This window comes from Neovison vison, chromosome 6, assembly GCF_020171115.1.
Source record: "Neovison vison isolate M4711 chromosome 6, ASM_NN_V1, whole genome shotgun sequence".
Taxonomy (NCBI): Eukaryota; Metazoa; Chordata; class Mammalia; order Carnivora; family Mustelidae; genus Neogale; species Neogale vison.
The window spans coordinates 4,061,430-4,088,790 of NC_058096.1; the positions used below are offsets into that span (position 1 = coordinate 4,061,430).

At 55.5% G+C, this 27,361-nt stretch overlaps 1 protein-coding gene across 3 annotated transcripts; it reads right to left on the minus strand.

The window, feature by feature from the left end:
• Positions 1-27,361, minus strand: MX2 (MX dynamin like GTPase 2). 3 transcript variants are annotated; one of them, XM_044250900.1, is made up of 14 exons: positions 27,247-27,361; positions 21,156-21,467; positions 20,414-20,606; positions 19,366-19,503; positions 17,131-17,285; positions 14,923-15,061; positions 11,231-11,429; positions 7,895-7,973; positions 6,106-6,228; positions 5,645-5,786; positions 4,469-4,627; positions 3,939-4,015; positions 2,241-2,495; positions 1-984 (listed from the first exon to the last, which is right to left on the minus strand). In XM_044250900.1, the coding sequence occupies exons 2-14, from the start codon at positions 21,396-21,398 to the stop codon at positions 754-756; spliced, it is 2,133 nt and encodes a 710-aa protein (XP_044106835.1). In that variant the 5' UTR covers positions 21,399-21,467; positions 27,247-27,361; the 3' UTR covers positions 1-753. The 3 variants fall into 3 exon arrangements, with proteins under 3 accessions (XP_044106835.1, XP_044106837.1, XP_044106836.1); XM_044250902.1 differs by having other exon boundaries at positions 21,156-21,308; positions 27,247-27,359; XM_044250901.1 differs by having other exon boundaries at positions 21,249-21,467; positions 27,247-27,358.

A 27,361-nucleotide genomic window follows, 5' to 3' on the forward strand; every position in this document is an offset into this window, starting at 1 on the left:
GTGGGGAGTCTGCGTCTCCCTCTCCTGCTCACCCTGCTTTCTCTTTCTCTTTCTCTGTGTCAAATAAACAAATACACTCTTTAAAAACTGTTTCTCCTTACTAATCTTCTCTTCAAGACTTCACGCGGCCACGGGGCTTCCCGGAGCCAGGAAACCACATACATTAGAACTGGTATCATTTGAGCTTTTTTCCCTTGGGGGGCTGGGAACACGGCTCCAGTCGGTCAACCCCGGGAAGCAGGTGGCATGGCTGCATTGCTCTGAGGGCGGCCAGCCAAGGGACACCATCTGAAACCACCCAAGTCTGGATTCAAGCCGTAGCGCCTGGGAGGCTTCCTCATTCACGTGTTCAGTGACGGATTGTGTATTAAGGGACTAGAGTGTAGCCTGTGCCGTTCAAGATTCTGGAAATACAGAAGAATATGATCCTGACCTCCCCCCTCTGGGACCTTACAACCTAACAAAGAAAGAGACCAGTAGTTGACAATGCTGTGACCAGGGGGTGTGGGGCTGGAGAGCCACCTCTTTGGGGAGATCAGAGAGGACCTCCTGGCAGAGGTGACAGCTCCGAGTGAGTGCGGACTTTAGATACAAACTCTGGGCTGAGCGCAAGCGCAGTACAGAGAAGGTGGACACAGAGAGGCAGCAGAAAAGCTTGGTTCCAAGTAAGGGGCCACCTCTCGCCTCTCCTTAACGTGAATGCACAGAAGAGAAAATCCCGAAGCATCGTGCCCCTCCACAGACGCGCCCCCTTTAACCGTAGAAATTATAGAGCGTGCGCTGCGCCTGAGACAGCCGGTAAATTTTATCCTTAAGGAACCTCCTCTTGGCAGCGATGTCGCTCTGCTCTTGAAGCAGCCAGGAGTAGTTCTCCCTCTCCTGTAGGACCTGCATCATGGCTTTCTGTAGGCAACTGCCATTCTCCTGGAGTATGAAATACTGAATTATGAATGGGATCTGGTTGGCCAGACGTTTGCTGGTTTCCTGGAAGAAGGGATGAAGACGGTCAGCGGGAGGGGTCTCTGCCTGTGGTTGCAGCAAAGTCTTGGGATTCTTGGACCTGTGGGTGATTGCCTCGATAGGTCCTGGGGCACCCCATTGCCATGATCAGCTTCGAGACATGGAAAGGTTCTAGATGGGCTGCCTGAGTTCCAGGACCAGGCAGGTGCTCCCACAGTACTAAGAACCCACCCGGCAGGCTAGCGGGAACCTGTAGCACACTTCTGGACATGCCCGCCTTCCTGGGAGCTCTGCCCCTTTCCTCCTCCAGCCTCACCCCACTCCACCTCCCCAGAGAGACCTCCAGGCCCTGTGATCCCCTGGTCCCTTGTGGGAGCAGACTGAGACCTGTGTTAGCGGCCACCTCATTCCCTGTCTGCATGGGTAGGAACAAGTTTGCGGGCGGCTGGACTTCACATCTGCGTCACTCCTTTCTACTCTAATTCAGAAAAGGCTTCAGGAGGGGTGGCATGTGGGTGGCTCAGTCAGGTAGGGTCTGACTATTGATTCCAGCTCCAGTCATGACCTCAGGGTCATGAGATCGAGCCCCGCATCAGGTTCCCTGCTCAGTGCGGAGCCTGCTTCTCCCTCCCTTCCCTCCGCTCCTTCTCCTCCCCCTGAATTTGCTCTCTCTTTCTCTCTAAAACAAATAAATCGTAAAAATAAAGAAAGAAAGGGCTTTAGGAGTTAGGCTCCTTTGCAGGCTAAAAGCTCTCTTCCTTTCTATGCACTCCACATTTCTGTCCATGGATGGAGGTCTGGAAACTCTGGAGGTGATCGGGTCATAGAATCTAAGTGAAGGAATTTTCATTCCAGTTTTGTGCAGCTGGTGAGTCTGAGGCCATTCGAGACCTGAGTGCCTTCTGAACATCAGGGAGAGCTACATGCTGACTAGTAAAGTTAGTGCTGATCGTATCTCGCTGTATTCTGATACTAGCAATTTGGGGATTCATGCATAGCATAAAATATAAAGAACTTTGCCATTGGAATGCGTTTTGAGTATGTGCCGTGTCCCATTACAAACCTGATTCCCCAATTCCCGAATTAGTGGAAAGTCCCTAGACAGGGTTGCAACTATTTGATAACACCAGGGTTTTAACTATAAATGAGATAATACGTGAAAAGTTATCCTTGTGGAAGGGGCTGCATACCCGGCAGGGGCCCCCACCCTGTGAAGCAGATTCAATCAGAATGCCGGGGGTCTGCGGGGCAAAGACCCCTGCCCCGGCCTACATGCTCACCCAGAAATATGCATTCAGGTGCACCCCAATTTCAGTGATGGATGACATCGAAGACGTATCTTTTGAGAAAGACACTTTCAACTCATGATCCTGCATGGGCTTTCCCATTGGGTTGAAAACCTCTTTCCGGACTTGGTTCAGAACCATGCTGTAAATCTCATCTTGGCAGTACACCAGCTGCTCCATTCGGAACTGAAGCTGGATCAGATTTTCTGCTATTTCTGCTTGTCTCGTTTTTAAGTCTTCAATCTTGTTCTGGTTGGAGAAGAGAAAGCACATGACCTCTTGGCTCCCCTTGGTTGTTTTTTTTTTCTTTTTCTTTTTTTTTCTTTAAGATGTTATTTATTTATTTGACAGCGAGATCACAAGCAGGCAGAGAGGCAGGCAGAGAGAGAGGAGGAAGCAGGCTCCCCGCTGAGCAGAGAGCCCGATGCAGGGCTCGATCCCACGACCCTGAAACCATGACCTGAGTCAAAGGCAGAGGCCTTAACCCACTGAACCCCCCAGGCACCCCTCCCCTTGGTTGATTTAAACATCGTAGCAAGTACTATTCTGTTGAGATGGTATTAAACATAATTTCAGGTCAGAGGCCTGCGATTTTACATGCGACTCTAGGGAGGCTCCCTGCCCCACACCAGGGTGTCCTCTTACATCCTGTCTCTCTGCCCTTGCAGGGTCCCACCTGCGGCTCCGTGCCGGTGCTCCCCTCTGCCTTGACCTCCCTTTGCTCCCACGTGACCATCTGCCTGCCTCCTCGATGGTATCTACTCCATAATTCTACCTCCATCCCTCTGGTCTCTCTAACTGGCTTGAATCCACGCCTTTGAGAATGAATCTGCACAAATGAACACAACGAGGTACCGCCTGGACATCTGTGTTTTCCGGGAATCCTGCGACTCCTGCGTCGCATCAGCCGTCAGAGGTATTCCAGGAAGGGAAGGGTGACCTGGTGCAGAAGAGCCCCTTCTTGGGGTCAGGAGCATGGGGGTGGGCAGGGGGCCAACCGCTGAGACCTGGGAAGGACAAGCTGCTGTCCTGGAGAAAGGGCGGTCCGGGGCCAGGCCTGTCCCCCATCCCCTGGGGAGGCACCCAAGGCCTCAGACACAGCCCCTGGGAGAGCTGGGGAGGTCTGAAGTCAGACGGCGCTTTCCGCAGCCGGCCAGTGGAAGGAGACATCCAGCTGTTACGGGAAAATGGTGCAAAACTTCTCTTTCCTGCTCACTTGAGTTGTGGAATGAGATTCAGTCCCACTGGCTCAGCCCTGAGCAGAAGAAGGTTTTCATCTAGAGCCCGGGGGTGGGGGTGGGGAGCTGGAGCACCCCTGCTTCCCATCCCCCAGAGGGGCATCAGAGCTGTTTCCATAGAAACCCACCCAGCTGCGACAATATTTTTAAGTCCAACTTAGAAAGATTTTGGAGTAGGACTAAAGGACGATCCTGTCCTTTGTAGTGGAAAGAGGTTCAAAGAAGCGGTCAGTCACCAGGTATGTTCAGAGCACACGCGCCGAGCCTGCGGCCTGCGCTAGGCTCCCGCAGACACGGGAACTCGGCCAGGCACTTTGTTCCGTCCCTCCCAGGGAGTGCAGACCAGCGGCCTCAAATTCCTAGACGACAGTAAATATCCTGCTTCTTTCAAAGGTTAGACCCCAACAAAGAACCAGCAGTACAGGTGACTCGCTCGTAGACTGTGGGTGCTTACCTGGGCTCTTTGATTAAGGTTGGAAAATCCACTAAAATGCTTCTTGGCTGTGTCGGAGAACGTTTGCCGGACGATTTCTGACCCGAGAAAGAACAAGGCAGCCATAAATTGCAAGCGGGAGTAACACGGGTTAGAGACGCAGCGAAAGAGAAATCATGCTATGGGGCCCCGTTCCAACCTTGTGCTCCCCAGACCTACAGACCAGGAGAGGCGGAGGGGACAGTACGTTGTCCCCCGGAGACACAAACCGCCACCGCCCTGCCCAGGTCCTGTCAATTTCCCGTGCTCGGATGGAGAGTGTGTTCTCTCCAGGACCAGCATCCGACCATAGCCCACGTGGCTGCGTGCAGCGGGTGGGGGGTGACCAGAGAACGCTCCCCTGACTCTCGTCTTCCCCCCTAAGTGGTCAAGGAAGGTCTTCCCGCTGGGTTTGATAATTGCACCCCGACCCCTCCCTCCGGGGCACTGAGCGTTCCAGACGGTACAGGGCTGGGGGGACCGTGCGAAGGGCACTCAGGAGAACTCCTCACCGACGGCCTTCTGGAGCAGGGCGAGTGCGGGGTCGACCAGCTGTTCTAGGTACTGGTGCACTATGGTCTGGAACGTCTTGTAGTTGACAAAGCCGAGAAGCTCCTTGCCGCGATACTGCTTCTCGTATATTGAGACTTTTTCGTGAATAATATTTTTAACTGCAGGATCAAACAAACCACCACTTAAAAAACAGAAATAAGGACACCTGGGTGGCTCAGTGGGTTAAGCGGCTGCCTTCAGCTCAGGTCATGATCCCAGGGTCCTGGGATCGACTCCCACATCCGGCTCCTTGCTCGTCCGGGAGCCTGCTTCCCCCTCTGCCTCTGCTGCTCTCTGTCTGCCTGTGCTCGCTGGCTCTCTCTCCCCCTCTCTCTGACAAATAAATAAAATAATAAAATCTTAAAAAAAATTAAAAATAGAAACATCTTTTTCTTGGAGTCTTGCTTACCCACTGCGTCCTAAGGCAAAATTCCTAAATGGAGTTTTTTTATAATGAAAATAATAATTATGTTCTGATAATACCAGCTGAAGGAAAACTGGCTTTTAAGAAACAAAATTGTTATCGTATGGAAACGTGTTTTAGTTGAGAGTCCTCAGCCTGAGAGACGAGTTTAGTGTTCGTAACTGGTAGAAGGTACCAGATTCGTACCATGAAAACAGAAACTTAAATACTATTATAGGATTCACAGATCTCCCAAGAACACGTCCAGACGACAGTTGGAGGAATCCCACCAAGGACGTGAACAGTGGTATTTTTTTCCAAGTGCCAGACGCACACACACACATGCACACACACGCGTGCATGCGTGCACACACACCCCACACACCGTGCAGGCATCTGGGCTCTAGCAGAAGGGACGTTGGAACTTCCCCAAGCAGAGCAAGTGGTTCTTATCAAACCACTGACCTCTGCCTTAGGGGCGAGGAGAGGAAGGCACAGGAGGTGAGCAGAGCTGTCTAGTCTCAAAGCAAAGAAGCAAGAAGGTTGCCGGTGCTGGAGTTGTGTCTGGTGGGGGCAGAGCGCCCGCGGACGGCAGAGGATGGGGCAGAGCGCCCACGGACGGCCGAGCAGCCCCTGGTGTCTCATGTGGCATGTTCGGCTGTTTGCGCGCTTCCTCTGAGCCACAAGGAGCCTCTGGTCCCGTGTTTAGGGGGAGTTTTGTCCCAGGACTTACCTTTTTGGATATTGGCTGTGAGTACGAGCACCCAGTTCTCAAACTCCTCCCTGATTTTGTTAAATAAGCGGGTCTCTTTCTCCTTGACGACTTCTTCTCCCTCTGTTAGCTTCTCAATGTCCTGATTAAACATCTTGATTTTCTGAAATGAGACAAAGTCATCAGGCTGTGCTGTAATGCCACTAAAGAACCCGGCGGGGGGGGCAGCAGCGTGTGGCGGTGGGTGGGTGGGTGGGGGAGCGGGGCAGCCACCCGACCTCCCTAGACTCCCCGGGGGGGGGGAGAAAAGGTGGGCAGCTCCCCGACGAAACAGGGCTCCCAGCAGGCCACAGGCAGGGACGTATGGGAGGCCACTATCGGGGGGCGGGTCACAGGGGAGCGTGTGGCTCTCTCCGGGGGTCTGGTGACACGGTGGCCCGGTTTTGAGCCGAGTGTCCCCGTGGAGCCCTGGTCATGCTCACCTCGATCAGGAAGAACATCCTGTCGGCCTCGTTGCTGGGGGTGTCGTCTCCGCACTGGTGCAGCTCCTCGGTGGCCCTCTGGTGGCTCTCCCGTATTTGCTCCTCTAGCAGCGGGAGTGATTTCTGAACAAAGAGTCGGCAATGAATCCCACAGCTGGTGACACTGGCCGACAGGTTTCTTAGACACAGAGTCTAAGTGAAAGCTCTTGAGGGGGATCTGGAGTTCCTGTCACTGTGCGAAGCTTGTGAACACGGACACCCGTCGAGGAGCCCAGGCATGGCTGTGCGGGCAACGAGTGAGCCTACGGCCTGAACCGTGGCGTGCAGGAATTTGCCGTTTTGTTGAGGTCGTTGGACTAGGGAGGAATCGGGGCACGGCCAGGTTGGGCTTGGGTGGTGCTCTGTATTTAGAGAACAAGTAAGCGTGCCCGGGTGGCCCAGGCAATTAAGCATCCAACTCTTGGGGCACCGGGTGTCTCAGGGGGTTAAGCCTCTGCCTTTGGCTCAGGTCATGATCTCAGGGTCCTGGGATCGAGCCCTGCATCGGGCTCTCTGCTCAGCAGGAAGCCTGCTTCCCCCTCTCTCTCTGCCTGCCTCTCTGCCTGCTTGTCATCTCTCTCTGTCAAATAAACAAATGAAATCTTAAAAAAAAAGAAAAAGGCCTCCAACTTTTGGTTTTGGTTCAAGTCACAAGATCGAGTCCCAGGTTGGGCTCTGTGCTCAGCGGGGAGTCTGCTTGGGATTCTCTCTCTCCCTCGCCCTCTGCCCCTCCCCCTGCGTGCTCTATCTCTCTCCAAATTAATAAATACAATCTTTAAGAAAAAGTTTTAGGGAACAAGTCCACTTGCGTATAACGTAAGTTTTCTTTAGTAAAATGTTCTGCTGGTGATCATTTGGGTGTTATAAGCGGATGAACGGTGCTACGGAGACGTCTTGGATATCAGTGTCGGGCTGGGGGGAGCCCTCGCCAGTCAGCGATGCCGATGAGAAGGAAGCAGGGGGAGAAGGAAGGACCTTGAGAGGCGCCAGGAGGGCTGTCTGGGGGCCGGGCGCCATTCTGCGCCCTCCACCTCTGGGGATCGCTGCGGCCTGGAAGGAGGGTGTGTGGGGGCTTGCGGGCAGTTTCTGGGTTAGCAGGTCTCCTCTGTGTATGTTCCCTGGATCACCTGGGAAGTTAGAAGGCCAGATTCATTGCCCCCCACCCCCTAGATCTACCGACTCAGAAACTTGGATTGGGACCCAGGAATCTGAGTTTAAATAAGATTCCAGGTGACTTGTGCACGCAGCTTGAGAAGCTCTGGCCCCTTCCAACCAGTGTTCTTGGAGTATGTGTTTCCTGGCTCGGGAGAATTTATTGCTTTTGTCTGACAGGTTGGTAAAATCACTGACTGTTTCATTTTCAGGGTTGATGAAGTGTTAGCCTCTTGCAAAAGGATGTATTTGCTAAGTCAGTGCGGGTTCCTTTTACCCTTCTGAACTGGCTGATCCCTTTCCTCCTTCTCTCGTTGCTTCCCCCAGATGGACAGATTCTGGAATAACTGATTCTGGATAACGGATTCTGGAATAACTGATTCTGGATAACGGATTCTGGAATAACAATTTGCCTCAACAGCCCGCAGCTGTTGCCTCCAGGTTTTGGAAGCTCTGTTGGGAACCTCTGACCACGAGTGATTTGGTTTTCAGAATGCACTTGCCGATGGGCTGGTGCGGGCAGCTCAGCCATCGCACGGCCATGGGACTTGGGTAGGCTGCAGTTTCTACAAGAGGCAACCCAACCCCGTTGACTCACATTGATGTGCAAGATGAGCTCGTTGGTCAGTCTTTCCGCCAGACAGGGCACCGTAGCGTTTCCCTCCTGCAGGAGAGCTCTGAGACAAGACAGAACACACGGGCATTCAGGAAGCGCCCTGGTTATCCGAACCGTCAGGGAAACCTCGCTAAATCGAGCAGGGAGGCCAGAAGGGGGAGCTCCCGTGCCACACCACCGCCCAGGGTGTCCGGACCAGACCCAGCAGAAGACTCCTCGTTGGGAGAGAAGCATCGGCTGTGAAGCCCAGCCGGAAAGGATGCGAGCTGACTCTCCCACAAGCAGCCCACCACCCTGCGACTCAGCCAACGAAAAACCGTCAGCACCCTGAACGCTAGCCTTCCTCCAGTGGACTGAGTTCCAAACAACCCCAGCCCTCCCTCTTCTCCGTAAGATAACGTTCCTCTCCTTTGTTTGTTGGGCTTGCCTTGGGTTGGGCCACGGCTCGAATGTCCCAAATCGCAATTCAGTTATTCCAAAATAAATTCATTTTTGCTGGAAAAAAGAACTCACTCTTCTATTTCTAAGGTCGATAACATATACGATCATTTTCCTATTCTGGGCTTTAAGTGTCAGCTCCCTAGGGTGACACAGGCCATCAAGAAAGCCAAGCAGTGCATTCGAAAGACAGTTCCTAATGATGGGGTGCGCCCAAACTCGAGCAAGCTGGGTGCTCGAAAGGTTACATTTATTTTCTCTTTTTATCATCTCAACAAACTCAGGAGGTAAGTCATCTTCTTAGCTACAGGACAACCAAAAAACTTAACTTCCTAGAGGATAAGCGACTCGCCCACACTGGTGTCTTATTTCTTGTAACAATTATTTCCGAATGGTGAAATCAGTCTTGATAAAGAAGAAATAAGCTGGAGGCGCTCTACTTCCTGATTTCAAATATGCAGTACGGAGCTACGGTAATTGAAACAATATGGTGCTCGCATAAAGACAGACACACAGACCAGCAGAATGGAACAGTGAGCCGGGAAATAAGCCCATGCACATGCAATTAGCTGGTCTCTGACGGAGGGTCAAGGCTATATAACGGGGATAGTCTCTTCCCCGAAAGATGATGGGGAAACGACAACTGTGTGCAAAAATAGTGCACTTGGATCCATCCATCTCTTACACTGCTACACAGAAGTCTGATTAAAGGCTTGAATGTAAGGGGCGCCTGGGTGGCTCCGTCGGTCGAGTGTCAAACTCTTGGTTTCAGCTCAGGTCGTGATCTCAGGGTCGTGGGATCGAGCCCCGTCTCGGCCGGGAGTCCGCTTGTCCCTCTCCCTCTGCTTCTCGCCCCTCTCGTGTTCTCCCTCTCTTTCTCTTAAGTAAATAAATAAATAAAATCTTGGGGAAAAAAATAAACTCCTGGAAGAAACCATCAGGAGAAAATCTTTGTGATATCGGTCTTGGAAATGATTTTATGGGTATGACACCAAAAACAGAGGCGACCACAGCAAAAACGAATCGGGTACATCAACTCCAGAGCTTCTCCAGAGCAATGGAAACAACCAACGAAGGGAAAAGCAGCCTGCGGAGTGGGAAAAGTAGGTGAGCCACGTAGCTGATAAGGGGCCAGTTTCCAAAACATACAAGGAACTCCCACAAGTCAACAATGACGACAGCAATAAAACCCCCAAAACCAGGCGCCTGGGTGGCTCAGTGGGTTAAAGCCTCTGCCTTGGGCTCAGGTCATGATCTCAGGGTCTTGGGATCGAGCCCGCATTGGGCTCTCTGCTCAGTGGGGAGCCTGCTTCTCCCTCTCTCTCTCTCTCTGCCTGCTTGTGATCTCTGTCTGTCAAATAAATAAATAAAATCTTAAAAAACAAACCAACCAAAACCCCACCCACTTAAAAACAGGCCCAGTTCTCAAACAGAGATTTCTTCTGAGAAGACACACCAAGGGCAAACAGGTCCGTGAGAACAAGTTCGCAGCCACCGGTGTCCGGGGAGCACAAACCAGAAGCACGACACAGCACTCCACACCCCAGACCCCAGGAGGGTCGGCAAGGAGGTGGAGGCGCGCGAGCCCTCGCCCACTGCGGGCGGGAGGGCCAACGGTGCAGCCCCTGGGGCGAGCGGTGTAGGAGGTCCTCAGGAAATTATAATACGAAACTGCCGCAGGGTCCAGCAATCCCAGTTCTGGGCGTTTAGCACAAGAACTGAAGTCCGGAAAGGGACGTTAGCGCTCCCACGTGCTGTGGCTCATTGGACAGACGCGGGAACGAGCTGTGTCCACGGCTGGACAAACCGAGGAAGACAAGATGCACAAAGCAATATGGTTCGGCTTTTAAAAAGAGAAGGGCATCCTGGGGCGCCTGAGTGGCTCAGTGGGTTAAGCCTCTGCCTTCGGCTCAGATCATGATCTCAGGGTCCGGGGATAGAGCCCCGTATCGGGCTCTCTGCTCAGCAAGGAGCCTGCTTCCCCCCCCCCCGCCTGCCTCTCTGCTTGCTTGTGATCTCTCTGTCAAATACATAAATAAAATCTTAAAAAAAAAAAAAAGGCGATCTGACACCCGTTCCCCTACAGAGGAATGTTGAGGACGTCACGCTGATCGAAACAAGCCGGTTCCAGAAGGGCAAAAACCGTCCAGTGCCGCCTGCGTGATCTGTCTACACCGGCTGAACTCACAGAACCGGAGAGTGGAGTGGTGGTCGCCAGGTGCTGGGTGGGGACGGGAAACCGGGACTTGCTAATCACCAGGGACGACGTCCCAGTGAGGCAAGATGCGAACGCTCTGGAGGCGGCTGGTCAGCCTCGTGCCCATAGCTAACAAGACGGGGTCGTGCGCTGGACGTTTGCTCAGAGGGTTAATCGCATGTTAGGTTCTTACCACAGTAAGTTAAGTTAAACATTCACGTGGTGCTCACTAAGCCGCGGGCGCGGTTGTCAGGGTTTTACCAATGCGCGTGTGCGGAATCCGTGAACAACCGATTTTCAGGGCACGGCGAGGCTCCGTAGCTGGCGCCGCAAGACCGTTTCTCAAGTGCTGCTCTGCGCATTTCTCTCTCAACAGCGGAGTCCCTGCCCACGCGCACTCAAGGGTTTCCGCTCGGACACACGATGACAAAGCGGGTCCGAGACTTCCCTTCCCCACGGACCTGAGTCCCGGCGTTCACAGCGCGGTCCCTGCACCGGTAACGCTGGCCGCCCCCCGGGAACGTGATGGAAACACAGATCCTGGGGCCCCCGCCCCAGACCCGGGGTGAACACACGGACCGCCTTCCCGATCTGTCACCGGCCCGGTCTCAGCCAGCTCTGGCCGGGAAGGCGGAGCCGACCCTCACAGAGGACCGTCCTGGGACCTGTCCTGGGGAGCTCACCTGAAATGCGGGTGTTTCTGGAAGAACATCGTTTCCTTCCTGGTGGCCTCGGCCAGGCTCAGCCTGTTGGTGATCTCCTCCTGGCCCCGGCACCGCACCATCATGTAGCCCTTCTGCAGATGGTACGTGAGGTTCTGAGCCACTTTCATGACCGTGGGTTCCGCACCCTTGTCCACGAGATCCGGTTTGGTCAGGACTCCTGGGGGAGGGGAGGCAAAGACAGCGGAAGGGGTCAGGTTTCTCCTCCCGTGTACTTGACTGCCGCTGGCTCTGGGAGCTGCCTTGGCCTGGACCCGGACGCCTTCTGGAGCTCCGACCGTGCAGGGCCTGAAACCCCACTCACGCGGTCCCTCGCTACCCCTCTTACCTGCCTCTTTACCTGCTCAAATAGCCACTTGTTTTTGGGCTGTCACGGGGGGATACCTAACGTCATCTACTCTCTTTGTCCTCGTTTTTAATCTGGGGTGAAATCTGACCATCTGGCTTCTTATTTCCTGAAAATTCTCCGGCATCTGAGTTGTGGGATTTCTCTCTGTTTGACCTTCCCATTACCAAGGGTGGTCCTTAAGAGCGCGCCTCTACACTCTCAAAGAGGTTTGTGTGTGCACAGACCCCCGTGTCCCCGAGGGAGCCGACAGGTCTCTGAACCTGCGCCGGCACCTTCCACCGGGAAAGGAGCGGACCCTCCACCGGGAGGGGCGGCAGCACCATGAAGGCCCCTCCTCGGAGCCAGCGGTCACTCAGGAAAGCCTAGAACGCTGAGCTGGAGTCCGAGAAAGCAGGAAGATAAGAAGGAGGGAGGTTTGCAATGAGAACTCCCCGTTGTGGGGGAGAGATGACCTTCTCACCCAGTGCCTCTGTTTGAAGCCGGGAACTCAAGTAGGAAACACTCACGCCTCCTTCGACAGCCTTAGTTCGTGAAGATCGTCTTGTGTCCCAACTACCGGGCCATGGAGAAGGGCACGGTCAACAGCATTTATTTTTCAATTAGCCCTTTCCTGAGTACATGACATATTTATACTGAATTTAAGGATGCCTATTAAGCACTCTGCTTTAGGTTTTGAGAAAGGGGTTGAGAACAAGACTGCCAGGTCCCTGATTTTGTGACTATCCCCCCACCCCCTAGTGGGTAAAAGCCAGATTAGTCTAGAAATATCCAAGCAATAAAGAAAAAGCTGAAGAGGGGTCTGACGTTATTTACATGCTTAAAGGCCAGTGGGGGGTGTAGCGGTCAAGGCAAGTATCTGGAGACCCAGTCGGGGGATGGTTGAGTCATCTGGGCAGGAGACGATGGGGGTCTGGTCTAGTGGTGAGCAAGAGATGGAGAGGAGTGGACAGACTTGGTTTAGTTTTGGAGACAGAGTCATCAGGACTGTAGATGAATCAGACATGGAAGCCGGGGAAGGAGGTGTCATGTGTGACTCTCAGGTTTGGCTCTAGAACTTGGCCGACAGGTGCAGTGCTATGAGTGGGAAGAAGCCGTGGGAGGGAGGGGAGCTGGAGGGCGGGGTGTCGGGAGCTGTCTTTTGGTCACGTTCCATTGGAGACATTCAATGGACATCCAAGTGGAGATGTCAAGTCCAGGGAAAGGGAAGCGTTACAAATTTAGATCTGGGAGTTGCCAGCACAGAGAGAGACTCAAAGCCATGGTCAGCTTGCCTAACGAGCACGTGTTGATAGAGGGGAGATCTCAGAACCACGTTTTGGGTTTCCGACACTTAGAGGTCAGAGAAGGGAAGGAACAACCAGGCAAGACTAAGAATGTGACCTCCAGTGGCCCGTGAAGGAAGGTGACCTGGAAGCCAGTGGGCCGTGTTACAGCAAAGGAAGGAGAGATTTCGAGAAGGAGGGAGTGGCCAGCCATCGGACTGGGTCTGAGGGGGAGGAGACGGGGACAGAGAAGGGACTGCATGCGTGTCAGCAAGGAGGCATTGGTGACTTTCCAGATGCCATCTCTGTGCCATGGTGGCGACAGGAGTCCCGCTGGGGTTGGCCAAGCGGGCACCATGCGTGCAACAGTGGGCAGGTTAGGGGGACGGGCTGGCGGACGGCCTGCAAATATATGGGCTCCTAGTTGTTTCTGCAACTTGGCGTTATGTAAACCTCGACTCAATTCATCATCAACCTTGTTCTATTTTCGCCCGTCTCAAGTACTGTATAGACAGGCATTCGGTTCTCTTTTTAAAAAATCATGGAAAAGTTTGTATAATTCGTGTGTGCACGAATTATGCAGCTAATGAAAAGAATAATGCAACTAATGAAAATAGGCTGCTTCCTCCTTCACTCCATCTTCGGGTTTCCTGTTTCTAAAACCCATGTATTTTTAAAAATTGTGGTAAAATCTATATCACATAAAAGTTACTGTTTGGGCCACTTTAAAGTGGACAGTTCAGTGGCGTCCTTATCCTCACCATTGTGAAACCCCTGCCTCCCACCCCCTGCCCACGGTTTGCTTCATCTTACAGAACTGAAACTCTGTGCTCACCCACTAACTCCCGGCTGCCCCCCCTTCTATAGACCTACAAATATCCAGATAGCTGACCCTACGAGACAGATGATGTCACCTGGTGTGGCCATCAGTGAGGCATCCTTCCCGACTTAGGATCAAGAGAGGACAAAGAGCACAGAGCCACAATGACCAGGGACCCAAAGCCTGAGTCTGGCTCGGTGTGTTGGCGATGTTTGCAGAAGTCGACAGGTAACAGCGCACCAGGGGGGTCCAGCACAGACTGAAATGATATACTGGAGGTCTGTGCCCCTAAGATTCATTTCTGTCCTTCCTGGATAACCAGGCATTTATTTGGGAAGAAACGGAAAACACAATTACACATCAGGTATGCGTTTCATCAGGAAATGACCTGCAAAGTTTCAGGAGGGTCATCTCCCTGGCTAGGCAGAATGACTGAGGAAGAAGTAATGTTGAGTGACGGAATTATTAATAAAGAAAAGAGCAGCTCTCCTTTGCTGAGAAAATACTACATGCTTGGAGCTACGGACCATGCTATACGATATTTCTTCATGGACTCCTCCCAACCACCAACGCATAGGTAGGACTGTGAGACCAGTTTGTGGATGAAGAGAGGGAGGTCGGAGAGGTTGAATATACTACCCAAGGCTCTGCAGCCTTTGAGTGCTAGAACAAGGATTCAAACCCAGACTGTGTGTGCTCTCAAGTCAAGTTCCCTGTAACACCTTCCAGGGTGAATTTTTTTTTTTTTTTAGAAGATATTTAAGAGAACCCAGCTCCTCACAAAGACTTCTGCTTGAACACCAATTCTGCAGACTCCTATGCCCCAACATCAGCCCGGTAGAATGTTCCCTGAGGCCTTATGAAGGTCCTTGCCATGTACCAACAGGTTCCAGGACCTTTAACTGTGGAACAGCAGAGCTGATGGGCTGGTCAATTTCCCCCTTCCGGACCACTGTGGGAGAGCAGATAAGGCAGTTCTGGCCCCCCATCCGGAAGGGTTTGCAAATACCAGTGAGGGCCAGGAAGAAAGAGAATGAAGACCCTGCAGGCTCTGGCCACTCCTGTCACCCTGACTGTGGGTGGAGATGCCATCAGCAGTGGGTGAAGGTGTCCTAAGACCATGGAGCTTCTGCAGGGAATAGGGCTATGTTCTGCGAACTTCTAAATACAGAAGTCTCCCCCTTCCCCCCTGTCCTCTGGAAGCTTGGTTCTGTCATCTTACCTATGGTCCTGTCTCCTCTGGGGTCCACCTCCTGAGCCATGCTCAACGCCTCTGTCGTGGCGATGTCCACGTTGCAGGGGACCACCACCAAGTTGATTGTCTCCTGCCTCTGAATGTACTTCTTGATGAGTGCCTTGATCTGATGGAAAAATAAAAATCACACAAAGGAAGAGGTTATCCTTGGTTAAACAACAGTCCAGCTAGACAGGTGTGTTGGTGACAAGCCAACTTTCAAGAGCATGACCTGGCTTTCACTCTTCTGGGCGTTGATGTGGCCAGCCCCCTTCCACAGACAAACTTGTGCCATCTGCCTTTACCGGGTTCTCTGCTGATTCCCTACACCCCTTCAGACACCCCCCCCCGATATTTCTTCTTTCCCGCCAACTCTCTGGTCCCTGTAGCCAGACTAGAACTCTCCTTCTCAAGGCTCTCCTGTGATGCTTTGGACAATCTGCCTTCTCTTACAGTATTTGGTGTGCGTCCTGTTTGCCCTGGGAGTCCGGGGGGTACCTTTGTGAGCTCTCAGTACCCATGCCGAGTCCCCCACGGTGCCCGAAGAGGCAGGTGCTCAGTGCCCTCTACATTAGTATCTAACGTCAATAATCTCTCTCCACGTGTTCATCCCCAATATCAATGTCTTTTTCTGGAGTTTCTTCTTAGAAGGAATCCAGCTCACTCAAATTTAGAGAAATCCAATAAAATTTCTTAGAATCTATAGGCAAAAGAGAGATGTGGGCAGCTCAAGCCTTACGTATCGAATTTCAAAAATATTTTCTCCTCGGACAGTACAAACCAACGTGGAGAAAGCCGACACCTAGGAACACAATTCTGTATATTTGGGTGCAATTCACACAAAGGTTTTTTCTCTTATGATGCCCCATGAAATTATTCTATGTTGCGCAAGGAAATAATCCTGCACAGCCACAAACGGGAAACTTGCGTCACGTAAGTGCAGGCTAGCGCCGTAGAAGCAATTCAGTGATGGCATCGAATAAAGATGACAAACACCAGGAGGCTCCGTGAGGTCCTAACTGTGGGAAAATTTCCCTGAGTAAAGTTAACAATCAACTCCTATAAGCTAGTTAATAGCATAAACTCATGTCATAGAATAACATTATGGAATAGACTCACATTGAACGTGAATTGTCTTTAAGTTAAAATAAAAGTCGTCATCTTCTTGGTCTCTTCCCTCCCCTACACCGGAGGGCAGCACCTGTTGTGCCGAGGTCTGTAAGCGAGCTCCCCACCCCGGGCTCTCCTTCTCAGCACCTTGGACAGTTCACAGCTCTTTGCAGGGGCGGAGTGGGGGGGTGTTTGTTAGCCGGCGCATTGCAGAATAAATTTCGCTGCGTCTCTGGTCTCTACCCACTGGATGCCGGTAACAGCCCCTCCTTCCCAAGCCGTGACAACGGTCAATGTCTCAGACCCTGCTGACGTCCCTTGGCGGGGAGATAGGCTCGGGGTAGGAATCACTATGGGAAACACACTTCTTCACCTTCTTTTCATGCAATGGACATGACGGGCACCCCCAGACGGTAGGTCCATTCCAGGATGCAGAGGTTCGTGAACGCACAGGTGATGTCCCTTGGGGGTCTTTGTCCCAGGAGGGAACACAGACACTCAACAGGGACAATAAATAGAAGTGGAAGGACCAGGTGCGGGGTGTTGGGCATCAGGGAGGGAATCCCGGTGAAGGTGGCCTTTGGGAGAGCTCTGGAGGAAGCGGGAGAAGGTGCCCCGTGGAAATCTGGGCAGGGGGAGCATTTCAGAGAGAGGGAGGAGAAGGTACAAAGCTGGAGGACTTGAGGACCGTCTAGGACTTGGGTGCGGCTGGAGTAGGGGAGGAACGGGGCACAGTGACAGATGTGGCCCATGAGCTCCTGTGGTCGGAGCACATTGGATGTGGGGAACTTTCATGCTGAAGGACCTGGAGCCACCAGAGAGCCTTGGGGAGCGACAGCCTCTGCTCCGTGCCCTGCGCACTGTTCCCCTGGTCTCCTCCCCAACCACCCCGAGCCAGAGTCCCAGAGCCGGGGACCAGGGCCGGAGATCAGGGCTGGAGACCAGGACCGGGGACCAGGACTGGGGACCAGAGCCAGGGACCAGGTCCAGCGTGGTGGCACTCCAGAGCCCTTGGGCCTGCCTGCCCAGACTAGGAAGTCTCCCTGTCCCCAGGTGGGCCCGTTCACAAGTCCCAGAAAAGCTCACCTGCAGCCCGATGTCCTGGGGCTGGTTTCCCACAGGCACCCTGGTGATGCCGGGGAGGTCAATAAGGGTCAGGTCCGGAACCTCGGGGGAGGTGATGTCCACGCTGATGAGCTCATGGCTGATGCTGACTCCGTTCCCGGCTAAGGTGTTCTGGGCTGCGGAGGCCGAGGCAGGGGGCAAACCCAGAGTCCAGATTAACGACCCCTCCAAGGAAAAGCCGAGAGCCCCTGGTGCTTAGGAAACACTTCACAAGGCCTGAGGAGAGGTCTCTGAGGCCACCTGGGGGGCCACTGAACACCCTCACCCCTGCCCCGGGGAGGGGATGACATACCATACGCTCACAATGGGATTACGAAAGGGTTCTGTTCCCTTCATGCTTTTTAGTATTTTCCAGTGCGTGTTATAGTGGCTTCAAATACGGCCGCAAATTCTCCCACACCCTTCCCTCCCAAAGGTGAGCCCCTGTGCGGGGGCCGGACGTAGGGACCTCGGTCCAAGGACAGAGATGGTGGGAGTGACTGTGTGTGACCAGCAGGAAGGAAACGCCGTGGCCGGCGCCTGCTTTCTCTCGCGTGGCTCACTCTGTGGGAAGCTGGCCGCCCTGTCCTGAGGACACCAAGCATCTCCACTGGGCCACAGCGTTCAAAGACAGGAGAAACTTTCCGTTTCGAGCTGCGCTCAAGCTCTGCTGGGGCAGCAGGACAGTCTCCATCCTCCTAGAGGGTGGCCAACGGACGGACGGGGTCCCTGGGTCGGGGGTCTGAAGGTGTCAATAAAGACAGCCATCGACACGGAGCTCCCGTCCCATCCGCAGGCCAGGACTGGTGCGGGGAGGAAGAACAGACGTGCGGGTGTGGGCAGAGAGCGGCGCAGAGCAAACCTCGCGCCCGGGAGGAGGACACGTGGGCAGAGCTGAGACAGTCTCCCCCCGCCCCCGACGTCCACTGTCACTCTCCAGCTGCCTGGCCGTGCATGTCCTCGCTTGCCCATCACCCAGATGTCCAGATGCCCTCGGACAGACAGGGGCCACCAGGTAAGTCCCAGGGATCTCGCCCCTTCCCAGGAGCACCCCGGGGGTGAGCTGGAAGAAAACCAGCCTTCCCGCAGGCTGTCGGCGCCGCAACCAGAACAGGGACGACTCAGATGCCTCGTGTACACGTCTCAGAGTCACGACCCGCTTCATGCACGTGGGGCCCGAGCCGTCCCGGGGAGCCCCATGGTTCGGAGGGGCCCCCGCCTGGTTTACTAATCTGCTTTCACGGTCTTGAGATTCTTAGTAATTTTGAATGGGGGTAGATCTTGGGGTCTGACTCAGTGCAGAGCGCCCGAGTCAAGTAGCCGGCCCGGCTCCAAGCGTGGTTCCTCGCACTCTGGGCACGTAGGACGCATTGCGGAGCCCGGTTCAAGTCCAGGTTCCGGCCGGGCGGGTCTGGGGTGTCTCCCTGAGACTCTGCAGTGCCCACGAGCCCCCAGACTACTGGCTGCTGCAGACCAGGTGAGGACCCAGGGGCTGGACCGCCTAGAGAAACCCGGAAATGAGAGGAAGCTGGGACGGTCTGGAGGAGGGGGAGGGGCGGGAGTGACGGCAAATGTCATGACACACATGTGCCAAGGACAAGGACACAGAGGGCACTTGTCGCTGGCTAAGGGGAAGCATGGAGACATAAGAACGATGCTTCCGCATCACCTGGCCTTGCTCCTCAGTGTGGGCTCGATACCCACCTCCCTTCCTCCCCCGCCTCCTGGAATTAGCCACGGAGCCACCCTGGAACAGAGAGTGAGTCCTGGAGCATCAGGGCTGGAGAAGCCTTCTCCCTCTGGCAGGGCGGGAGGGGGGGCATGAGAATGGGGTTGGGGGGGCAGGATTTCTCCATGCTGGAGGCGGTCCCTCTGCTGAGCCATTTGAGACCTGCAATTGGGGTTCTGGGGGATCTGAGCCCGGGAAGTCACAGGGAGAGGCTGTGTTTGTGATCAGCCGCATGGAGCCCCTCCACGTTCCGAATCAGCTTTAGTCATCTGCAGGGCAGTGGCTCAGGACAGTGGTGACCGGGAGAGTGGGGGTGTGTGTGTCCTGTGGGCGGCCCTGCCCAGAGGAGGGGCAGCGTGGGATGCAGGAGGACGGGAGCATGGAAAATCCTGGAAGGAAGAGGCCCCATGGCCAGGAGGCGGAGAAGGGGACGGGACAGCAAGGGAGCACCCCGAGAGCCACACCTGCAGAAACCCAGGGCCTCCTACCTTTGAGGATCTCCTTCTCCACCTGGGAGGGGTCCTGGAGCTGGACCTCCCTGGTGCCGTAGCTGATCCGACCCTTCCACGCGCTCTCCTGCAGTTGCCTCTTCAGCTTCAGCACGAGCGGGCACCTGGTTACGATCCCTGAGACAGTGTCCCCGACATGCTAAGTTCCCTTGAAAAGGTAGGTTTGCAGGTGCCCTTTCCCCTTGTCCCCAAAGAGCTGCCCCAATGTCCCAGGAGTCCTCGTCTGAAGTTTTGGTCCATCTCCAGGGCTGGGTAAGGACAGAGGCTCGGACTGGGCGGGCACAAAGGGGCACAGGTCCGAGGAAAGAGACATTTGCAGCTGTACGCCCCACCCCCGACCCGGGGCCTGGTGCTCTATGGTCACTGAGCCTCCAGGCCGACCGTAGCCACCGTCCCCATCGTGTTGCTCTAGAAGTCACACAAACCCGAGTTGAGGCTGTGTGTCTGAGGGCTCCCTGGACACCTGAGCTGGAGTCCCGCCTTGGGCTTTGGCCCCGGGACCAGCCTTCATCTGGGCGGCCGCAGAGGGCCGAGGACAGACGGATGAGTGGAGCAGTGGGTTCGGTCCCACCCCCTCCAAGCCCCTCACACTTGGGGTCGGTGGGGAGAAGGCAGCTAGAGCCAGGGCAAGAGTCGGGACGTCCGAAGGAGGCTGTTCAAGGGCATTCTCGGGGTTCAAGGGTATTCTTGGGTTTCAAGGCTGGAACCTCCCTGAGCTGCTTGGGGCTGGGCGTTCCTATTGTGAAGTCCTGAGCATTCCACATGTCTATACTGCTGGTCCTCTAAGGGCAGCATCGTCTCCTCCTCCAGCCCAAGCCCAGCAAGAGCTATTGATGAGAAAGGGGTCAGGAACCCAGAGGCTGTGAGGGACACCACCCCTCCACATACACTCCTGCCAGCCCAGGCCATGCGTTGCAGACCTAAGCCTTCCAGGAACTGCCTATGAAGATGCTAGCCCCCCAGGGATGCCTTGTGGCCCGCGGGTGACCCAGCAGGCTGCAGAGAGAAACGGGCCCAAGGTGCTTACCGCTGCCTCTGGGGAGGGCGACCCCCGAAAGAGCCTCCAGCACGGAGCTCTTGCCTGAGCTCTGGTCCCCGATGACGGCGATGGCGGGCAGGGCCAGGTCCTGCTCCACACCCAGGGCCCGCAGGGAGTCGATGAGGTCGATGCAGGGGCGCACCTTCTCCTCATACTGGCTGGCCAGCCTGTGCTCGGGGCCCTGGGAAAGGCAGGATTCCCATCGTCACCGGGGATTTGGGGCAGGATGTATGCCTCCCCTGATGCTGGGGTGCAGACAGTCCAGCAGACAGGAGGTGGGTGGGCCCCAGGGAGGTCCCCGTGTTTTCCTCTCGCAGAGGCATTGCTTCCGCCGATGTGGGGTTGCCGGCTGGCAGGTGCCTCACTGAACAGGCAGAAAGCACCCGGCGGTGGGAGCACCTGGCCAGAGTGGAGACAGGAACCAGGCCCTGGGCTGCCGAGCAGGGGTGGGGCTGGGAGTGGGGTGGGTTAGCCATGGTGATGCTGACGGTAGCATCTCCTCCGGCAGGGAGGGAGGAAACCCCGGCCCTTGGGACAGAAGCCCCAGGCTTGCTGCTCCAGAGATTGGGTATATCCTGGTGATTGCCTGAGACGTTCCTAGGAGACCATGGGGCACCGGCTTTACTGGCAGGATTGGACCAGACTTGTGGGTTTACGGCCATGACTGGGGAGCTCACCTCTGGCCGGGAGCTGGAACACACCCTTCCTGATGTCCCTCTGCGTGACCTACCTTTGTCTTCTGTTGGGCCCTGCTTCCTTCCGGCTGCTGCAGGGTCAGGAAGTGGAGCATTTTGGTGAGGTCACCTGGGTCCTGTCCCCCTACCTGATGCTTTTGGGAAGACATCGTGTGTCCTGTTGCCTCTCCAGATGGTGGCGGCTGCGGCTGGAAGAAATTTGTTTCCTTTTTTGGTTGTTGTTGGGGAGGAGACATCTTGGGCTTCCAATAGGGGCAAGAACTGTGGGCCTTAGCCATCGGCCTTCACCGAGTCAGAGCTGGGGGCTGTGGTCTCTGCTGCTTAGTGCCTCGTCTCCTTGACAAACTCTGCAAAGACACAGGAGGGCAGAGTGGCCCACCGTCCCTGGGCACTCCCCTCCCAGCCTGGACCTTGGCCAGCCTCGCCTCGCCCGACTCCACACCGTGCACCCCTGCCCGCAGACCGGGGGGAGACCTCAAGAACAAATCTGTTGACTTATTTAATCTTAAATAAGAAAATCATGCAAGTTCTATTAACCTCCGCGATATGTACACAGAATAAATTCCTTTGCAGAGGGCCAAGGTGGAGGACTTTGCTTTCCTGGTGAAACACGGGCTCCCTGTTGTCAGAGTAAAGCACACGTCGCGCCTGCACACTGTTGCCACTGGCAGCCAACAGGCTCACAAGGGAATCGTGGGGACTCGTGTGGCTGTAGGCCTTGCTATGCTCCTTGGCTCTCGTCCCCAGAGTCTTATCAGGCCTTATTCTTGTTTTAAGATTTTGCAAACAGAAAGAATTAGTGGTCTCCAGAAAAGGAAAGATGAGATGCAGCCTTCTTGACGTAAGAAAGGCCATTTCAGGCCCCGGCCACCCTGGGATGTGTACCTGACCAGCACTACTCGCCCCGAGCACATTTCTTGCAGAACCTCCGGAGATATGTCGAAATTGCAGAAGAACAGAGCCCAGTAGTTAAGGATTTTAGGGGACGAGAAGAACGTGAGGACGAGCGGCCACTGGCAGGCCAGGAGATAGCGCAGTGGTATCGGGGACAATCGATCAGTGATGACACTCCCAGGGCTGGTTCAAAAGTAAAGATTGGCCCAGCACGTTATTATTGTTTTAAATATTTTATTTTCTAAGGAATCCCTGCGCCCAGGGTGGGACTCGAACTCACAACCCCGAGATCAGGAGTTGAACGCTGCCCCTGCAGAGCCAGCCGGGCATCTGGTCCAACACACTCTGCAGGTATCACTGCGGATCTCAACCCGAGAGCACGCAGAGCCCAGAGCAACCGGACCCAGAGAACGGATGCTGTCGCCCCGGGCGGCCCTTGGCTTCCATCACTCAGGACCTGGACTCTGTCCCTTAAGAAGCACACTGTGGTCCCATCATCTGAGCCCCATCACAAATATGCACGCGTCCTTAGCATAAACCTTCCCAGTTCCGCTATTTGAGGGGACCCTGCTTCGGGAAATAGCCCCGGTGTCCTTGGCTTGTCCCAAGTACCACCTGCTTCGTCCTGTTCTTGGGCTGGGTTGGTTGTGCCTTTTGGCTCTAGACAGCCAGCGAGAGGCAAGGCCCGTTTTGGGGAACTGTCTCATAAGCAACTTACAGCGGGGCATGTGGGAGGTGGTCTGCAGGGATCCGCTCATTCTCCACCTTTCCTGGTGGGGGCTCTGGGCCCGGGAGGAGGGGGCACAGCCAACGACAGGGCAGAGCCGCAGAGAGACCCCGGGCAGTGAGTGTGGAGAAACACCCACTCGTGGGGCTCACGCAGGGCAGGGCGGGGCGACAGGACCCGATCAAGTTAGGAGCGCAGAACCGTCTCTGAGATGACAGAGAGCATAGAGGGAGGCGCACAGGACCGGGGCAGACAGGAGGCACCCAAGGAGTGAGCCAGGGAGGAGACGCAGGGGCAGGGGAAGGATGGCCGGTCCTGCTCGGGGGTCACCGAGGCCGCCCCAGAGGGAGGGTTTCCTTCCTTCCCTCCCTTTCTTCCGGGGTGAAAGCATCTGAGAGGGACCCTGCCGGCCCCCACTCCCAGCTATAGACCTTGCAGGGCTGGCGGGGCTGGAGTCCGCTTACAGGGGCTGAGCCCGCAACCCAGAGGGGAAGGGCCCCCAGGGCAGGTGGAGGGTGGGATGCGGGGAGGACGGTGGCCGAGGACAGGCGGAGGGGGCAGCCCCGAGGCGAGGGCTCCCTGACCCCGAAGGAGCTGCCATCTGCACGAGACACGACCTCATCCCATCATCCCTTGCTGCTGGGTCCACGGAGACTGGGCCCCTCTGTCGAGGGCACCCCACGTTGTGACCAGGTTACCTGCCTCACAGGTAAGCCTCTGAGGGACATGCAGGTGAGGAAAAGGCATTGCCCAGAACGGTCGGGCGATGGTTCCCAAACGGTGCGTCCGGGCACCCTGAGGAACCTCCGCTAACTTGCAAGGTCGCTTGTGGGTTTTTAAACTTCTCAGGGGCGCGCAGAGTCACCCGCAGGACACCACACAACCTGCTGCTGCTGGGTTGTTTGGGCCCAACAGCAGCAATTAATTGATAGAACGATTCGGTATTTCTTTCGGTCGGGGGTGAAGGGGTCAGACTCCAACCCCCAGGAACGCACTACTTGGCGCGAGCATCCTCTTGAGCGGCGGGCAACGGAGACCCCGCGGGCTCGGGAGAAGCTCTGCCCCTTCCTTCACCCCACAGAAGAATCTGGACTGGGGGATCTTTCCAGAACGAGGTTCTCAGCAGAGCATTTGATCTGCTCGGTGGGACGGCCACCTAATCCGCAAACAGCCGCCTCTTGTCGCCCCGTGAAGTGGGTTCCTTCCCTCCGAAGCCCCAGAGCCCCAGCCCTTCTTCTCCGTTCAGGATGACACGTGTGCCTCCTGTCGCCCGACCGTCGGGACGTTCACATCTGTGTGGACTCCCCGTCTGCACGCTGCTAAATCGGATTTTCTCCTGTGAATCTGCCTCGTGGCCACGTGATTCTTAGTCCGGCTGCAAGGACATGAAAGGGGCCGGGGTTCTTGCTCTCCCAAAAGGGGGCACCATGAACGAATCACGGAGACACTCAGGGCACCTCGGACGGAGAAATTTGGGGGATTCCGGTGCAGGGTGAAGCTACATGTGCCTGGTGGGGCGAGGAAAGAGGAGGGGGGGGTGGTGGGACGGTTGGACAGAGGGACAGACGGATAGGCAGTGCGGGAAAGGGCCCCTGATGCTCCCTGCGTGCCCTGCGGTCCTGTGCGCCCCGGTCTCGTTTACGGAGCCCCGCGTTTACAGGCGGCGGCAGAAGTTCAGACAGGCTGAAGGGCTCGGGGACCGTCCCGGCTATTGAAGGCAACAGGCTCAAGACTCCAACGAACAGTGGATTGTTTCCACAATGAGGAAATACTGAAGTTATTCGCATTTGGAAAACACATCACAGGGGACGCCCGGGGGGGTCGCAGTTGAGTGTCTGCCTTCCTCCATGTCAGGATCCTGGGGTCCTGGAATGGCCCCTTGTCTAGCTCCGCGCTCCGGCGGGAGCCCGCTTCTCCCTCGGCTCCCATCCTCCCACCAATGCCCCTCCACCCTCTCTCCCTCCCCCTCCCTGCCCCCCTGTGCCCCCTCCCTCACCCCTTCTGGCCCCCCACTCCTGGTCCCTCTCCCCCCACTAGTACTCTCTCTGAAATAAGTAAATAAAATAAAGTAAATATTAAAAAGAAAAGAGAAGAAAACGCTTCACAGAGGGCCACCGTCCATGAGGGTAGGTTTTGGATCTCAACCTTGAGGACCAGCCCTTTGCTCCTCCGGGCCTGTCCTCCTGCTTTTGATTCTACTGTATTTGGACCTTCTTCTCACTGTGCCGAGCCCCAGGGGAAGCGCAGTGGCGGGGAGGGCCTGGACCCCAGTGCCCTGCCCCCTCCCTGGCCCCCAGCCCTGGAGCCTGGCCTCTGGGACCTGCCCCAGGCCTGGGTTCTCTGAGGAGCTCCGCTGCCACACAGGCTCTGCGCAGAGGGGAGACCTTTCTATCCCTCTGCAGCTTGTCGACCTTGGACCTGGCCACTTGCTGTGCCTTCAGGGTTGTTCTACCATTGCCACGACCGGGCGGAGCCTGCACAGCCTCGCAGACCTGTGGGGACAGTTTGCTTCCTCTCACACTAGTTCAGAAATTTTGTTTCTCCTGAAAGCAGAATACAATTACAAAAATCAGGTTCTCTGGCGTTTTGTCACGGTTTTCAGGAAAGAGAAAGGGAGGTCCTACGACTCACTTCCCCTCCGTCCTCGGGAGAACCTGGCCTTCTTCCTGCTGCTGGCGCGACCCGGGGAGCAACCCAGCACCCTGAGATGTGCTCCCCCAGTAATGCCAGGTTTGCCGGCCACGACCAGACGCCGGAGGAGGCGAGGAAGGACGCAGCCCTGTGCACATCCGGACCTCAGACCTCCAGCCTCCAGAGCTGGGGGAGGAGACGTTTCTACCATTTAAGGCACCGAGCGCGTGGCACCTTGTTCTGGCGGCCCTGAGACACAGACAGTCCGTGGCTAATACTCATCTGTCCCCTGCCAGTGCCACTCTCTCGGCTGGGAGGACCTGGCCTCAGTGTCTCTCTTTTTTTTTTTTTTTAAAGATTTTATTTATTTATTTGACAGACAGAGATCACAAGTAGGCAGAGAGGCAGGCAGAGAGAGAGGAGGAAGCAGGCTCCCTGCCGAGCAGAGAGCCCGACGCGGGACTCGATCCCAGGACCCTGCGATCATGACCTGAGCCGAAGGCAGCGGCTTCACCCACTGAGCCCCCCAGGCGCCCCCTCAGTGTCTCTTTCGAGGGACCACTTTGAAGGCACCCGAAGCCCCGAGACCAGGCTTTAGGGCTCGACGTCTGACACTAGTTCCTGTGTGGGGGTTTTCTTCCACACCACCAGACATTTAATTCTTTCATGATCTACCCCAAAATAGCATCTGCCACCACAGGCTACGAGCTGGGTCCTGGCAGGTGGCTCGTGCGCCCGCCGCACCCCCACCCACTGCAGATGCCAACCACAAGTGCAAGGAGTCGCCTGCCTCTGACCCACGGGCTACAGACGGGATGTTCCAACCACGGCCACCTGGGGTTCAGATAATTGCAGGAGCGGCTCAGGGAACCCAGAGAACTGACTAGATTACTGATTTATGACAAAAGCCCGAAACTCAGGAACAGCCAGATGAAGAGGTGCCCAGGGCGAGGTCTGGGAAAGAGGGGGCGCTTCCGTGCCCTCCAGGGGCCCCCGTGTTCACCAGCCTGGAAGCGCTCCAAACCCTCTCCTTTTGGGTTTTTATGCTGGTGTCACTGCAGACAGGACAGATGAAATCACTGACCCCTGGAGACTGCTTCAACCTCCAGCCACTCTCCCTCCCCCAGGTCAGGGGGCGGAATGAAAGTTGCCGTAGGACTCTCAGGCCAGCCCCACCCTTGGAGGCGTTCCAAAGTCCTTAATAACATAACAAAAGACAAGGCTCTCTCCACTAGAGAAATCCCCAGGGTTTTAGGAGCTGTGTCAGGAACAAGATGAAGATCAAATTTTATATATATATGTATTTTTTTTCCCTGGCATTTGTAATATATTGCAGAATGATCACTGCAGTAAATCTAGTTAACATCCAGTCTCGGCACACAGCGACAATTTTTCTTCTGATAAGGACTTTCAGTATCCACTTTCTAAGCAACTTTCGAATACGCACTACAGCGTTGCTGACTGTGGGATGTAATATACAGCCGGAGGACAAGCGTTAACTCCCCTTGTTACAACTCACAGCCTCACAGGGGCGCAGAGCTCCCCCCACCCCCGGATGTGTCAGTGAGGCGTCCCAGAAGCCACCCCTTTGTGGCCACAAGGTTTCGGTCAGCTTCAGGGTGGGGGGCCGCCTGTGCCTCCAGACCAGCCGCGCCCTCTAGAACGTACCCCGGGTGTGCAGGTGCCCCCCCCCCCGCCCCGGCGCCAACCAATCTCCCAAGGGGCACCTTCAGAAACTTGTCTTTCTGTCTGCCGCCTTCAGGCACAAGCCATGGTTCCTGGGAAATCCTTTGAAAAGGCGCATCTGCTGCAGAAAGACGTGGGGACACGGTCCTCCCTGCACAGCCGCCGGGGGGAGGGGGGGTCCCCCTTACCTCGGTGCCTTCTTGCCTTCTTCTCCTTCTTGCCTTCTTCGCAAGTGCTCCTGCACCAGGAGAGTCATCCGGTCCTTCCCCGCTTCCTTTTATATGCTGTGTGGCTCACGCCCCC

What these genes read in the sequence shown, in the direction of transcription:
- MX2 (XM_044250900.1), bottom strand. Translation starts at nt 21,398, where the DNA reads ATGGCTAAGGCCCACAGTTCTTGCCCCTATTGGAAGCCCAAGATGTCT. An exon ending in CACAGCCAATATCCAAAAAG is followed by an intron (nt 4,628 to 5,644) that starts GTAAGTCCTGGG and finishes TTGATCCTGCAG; the next exon opens with TTAAAAATATTATTCACGAA. An exon ending in ACCTTAATCAAAGAGCCCAG is followed by an intron (nt 2,496 to 3,938) that starts GTAAGCACCCAC and finishes TTCTCCAACCAG; the next exon opens with AACAAGATTGAAGACTTAAA.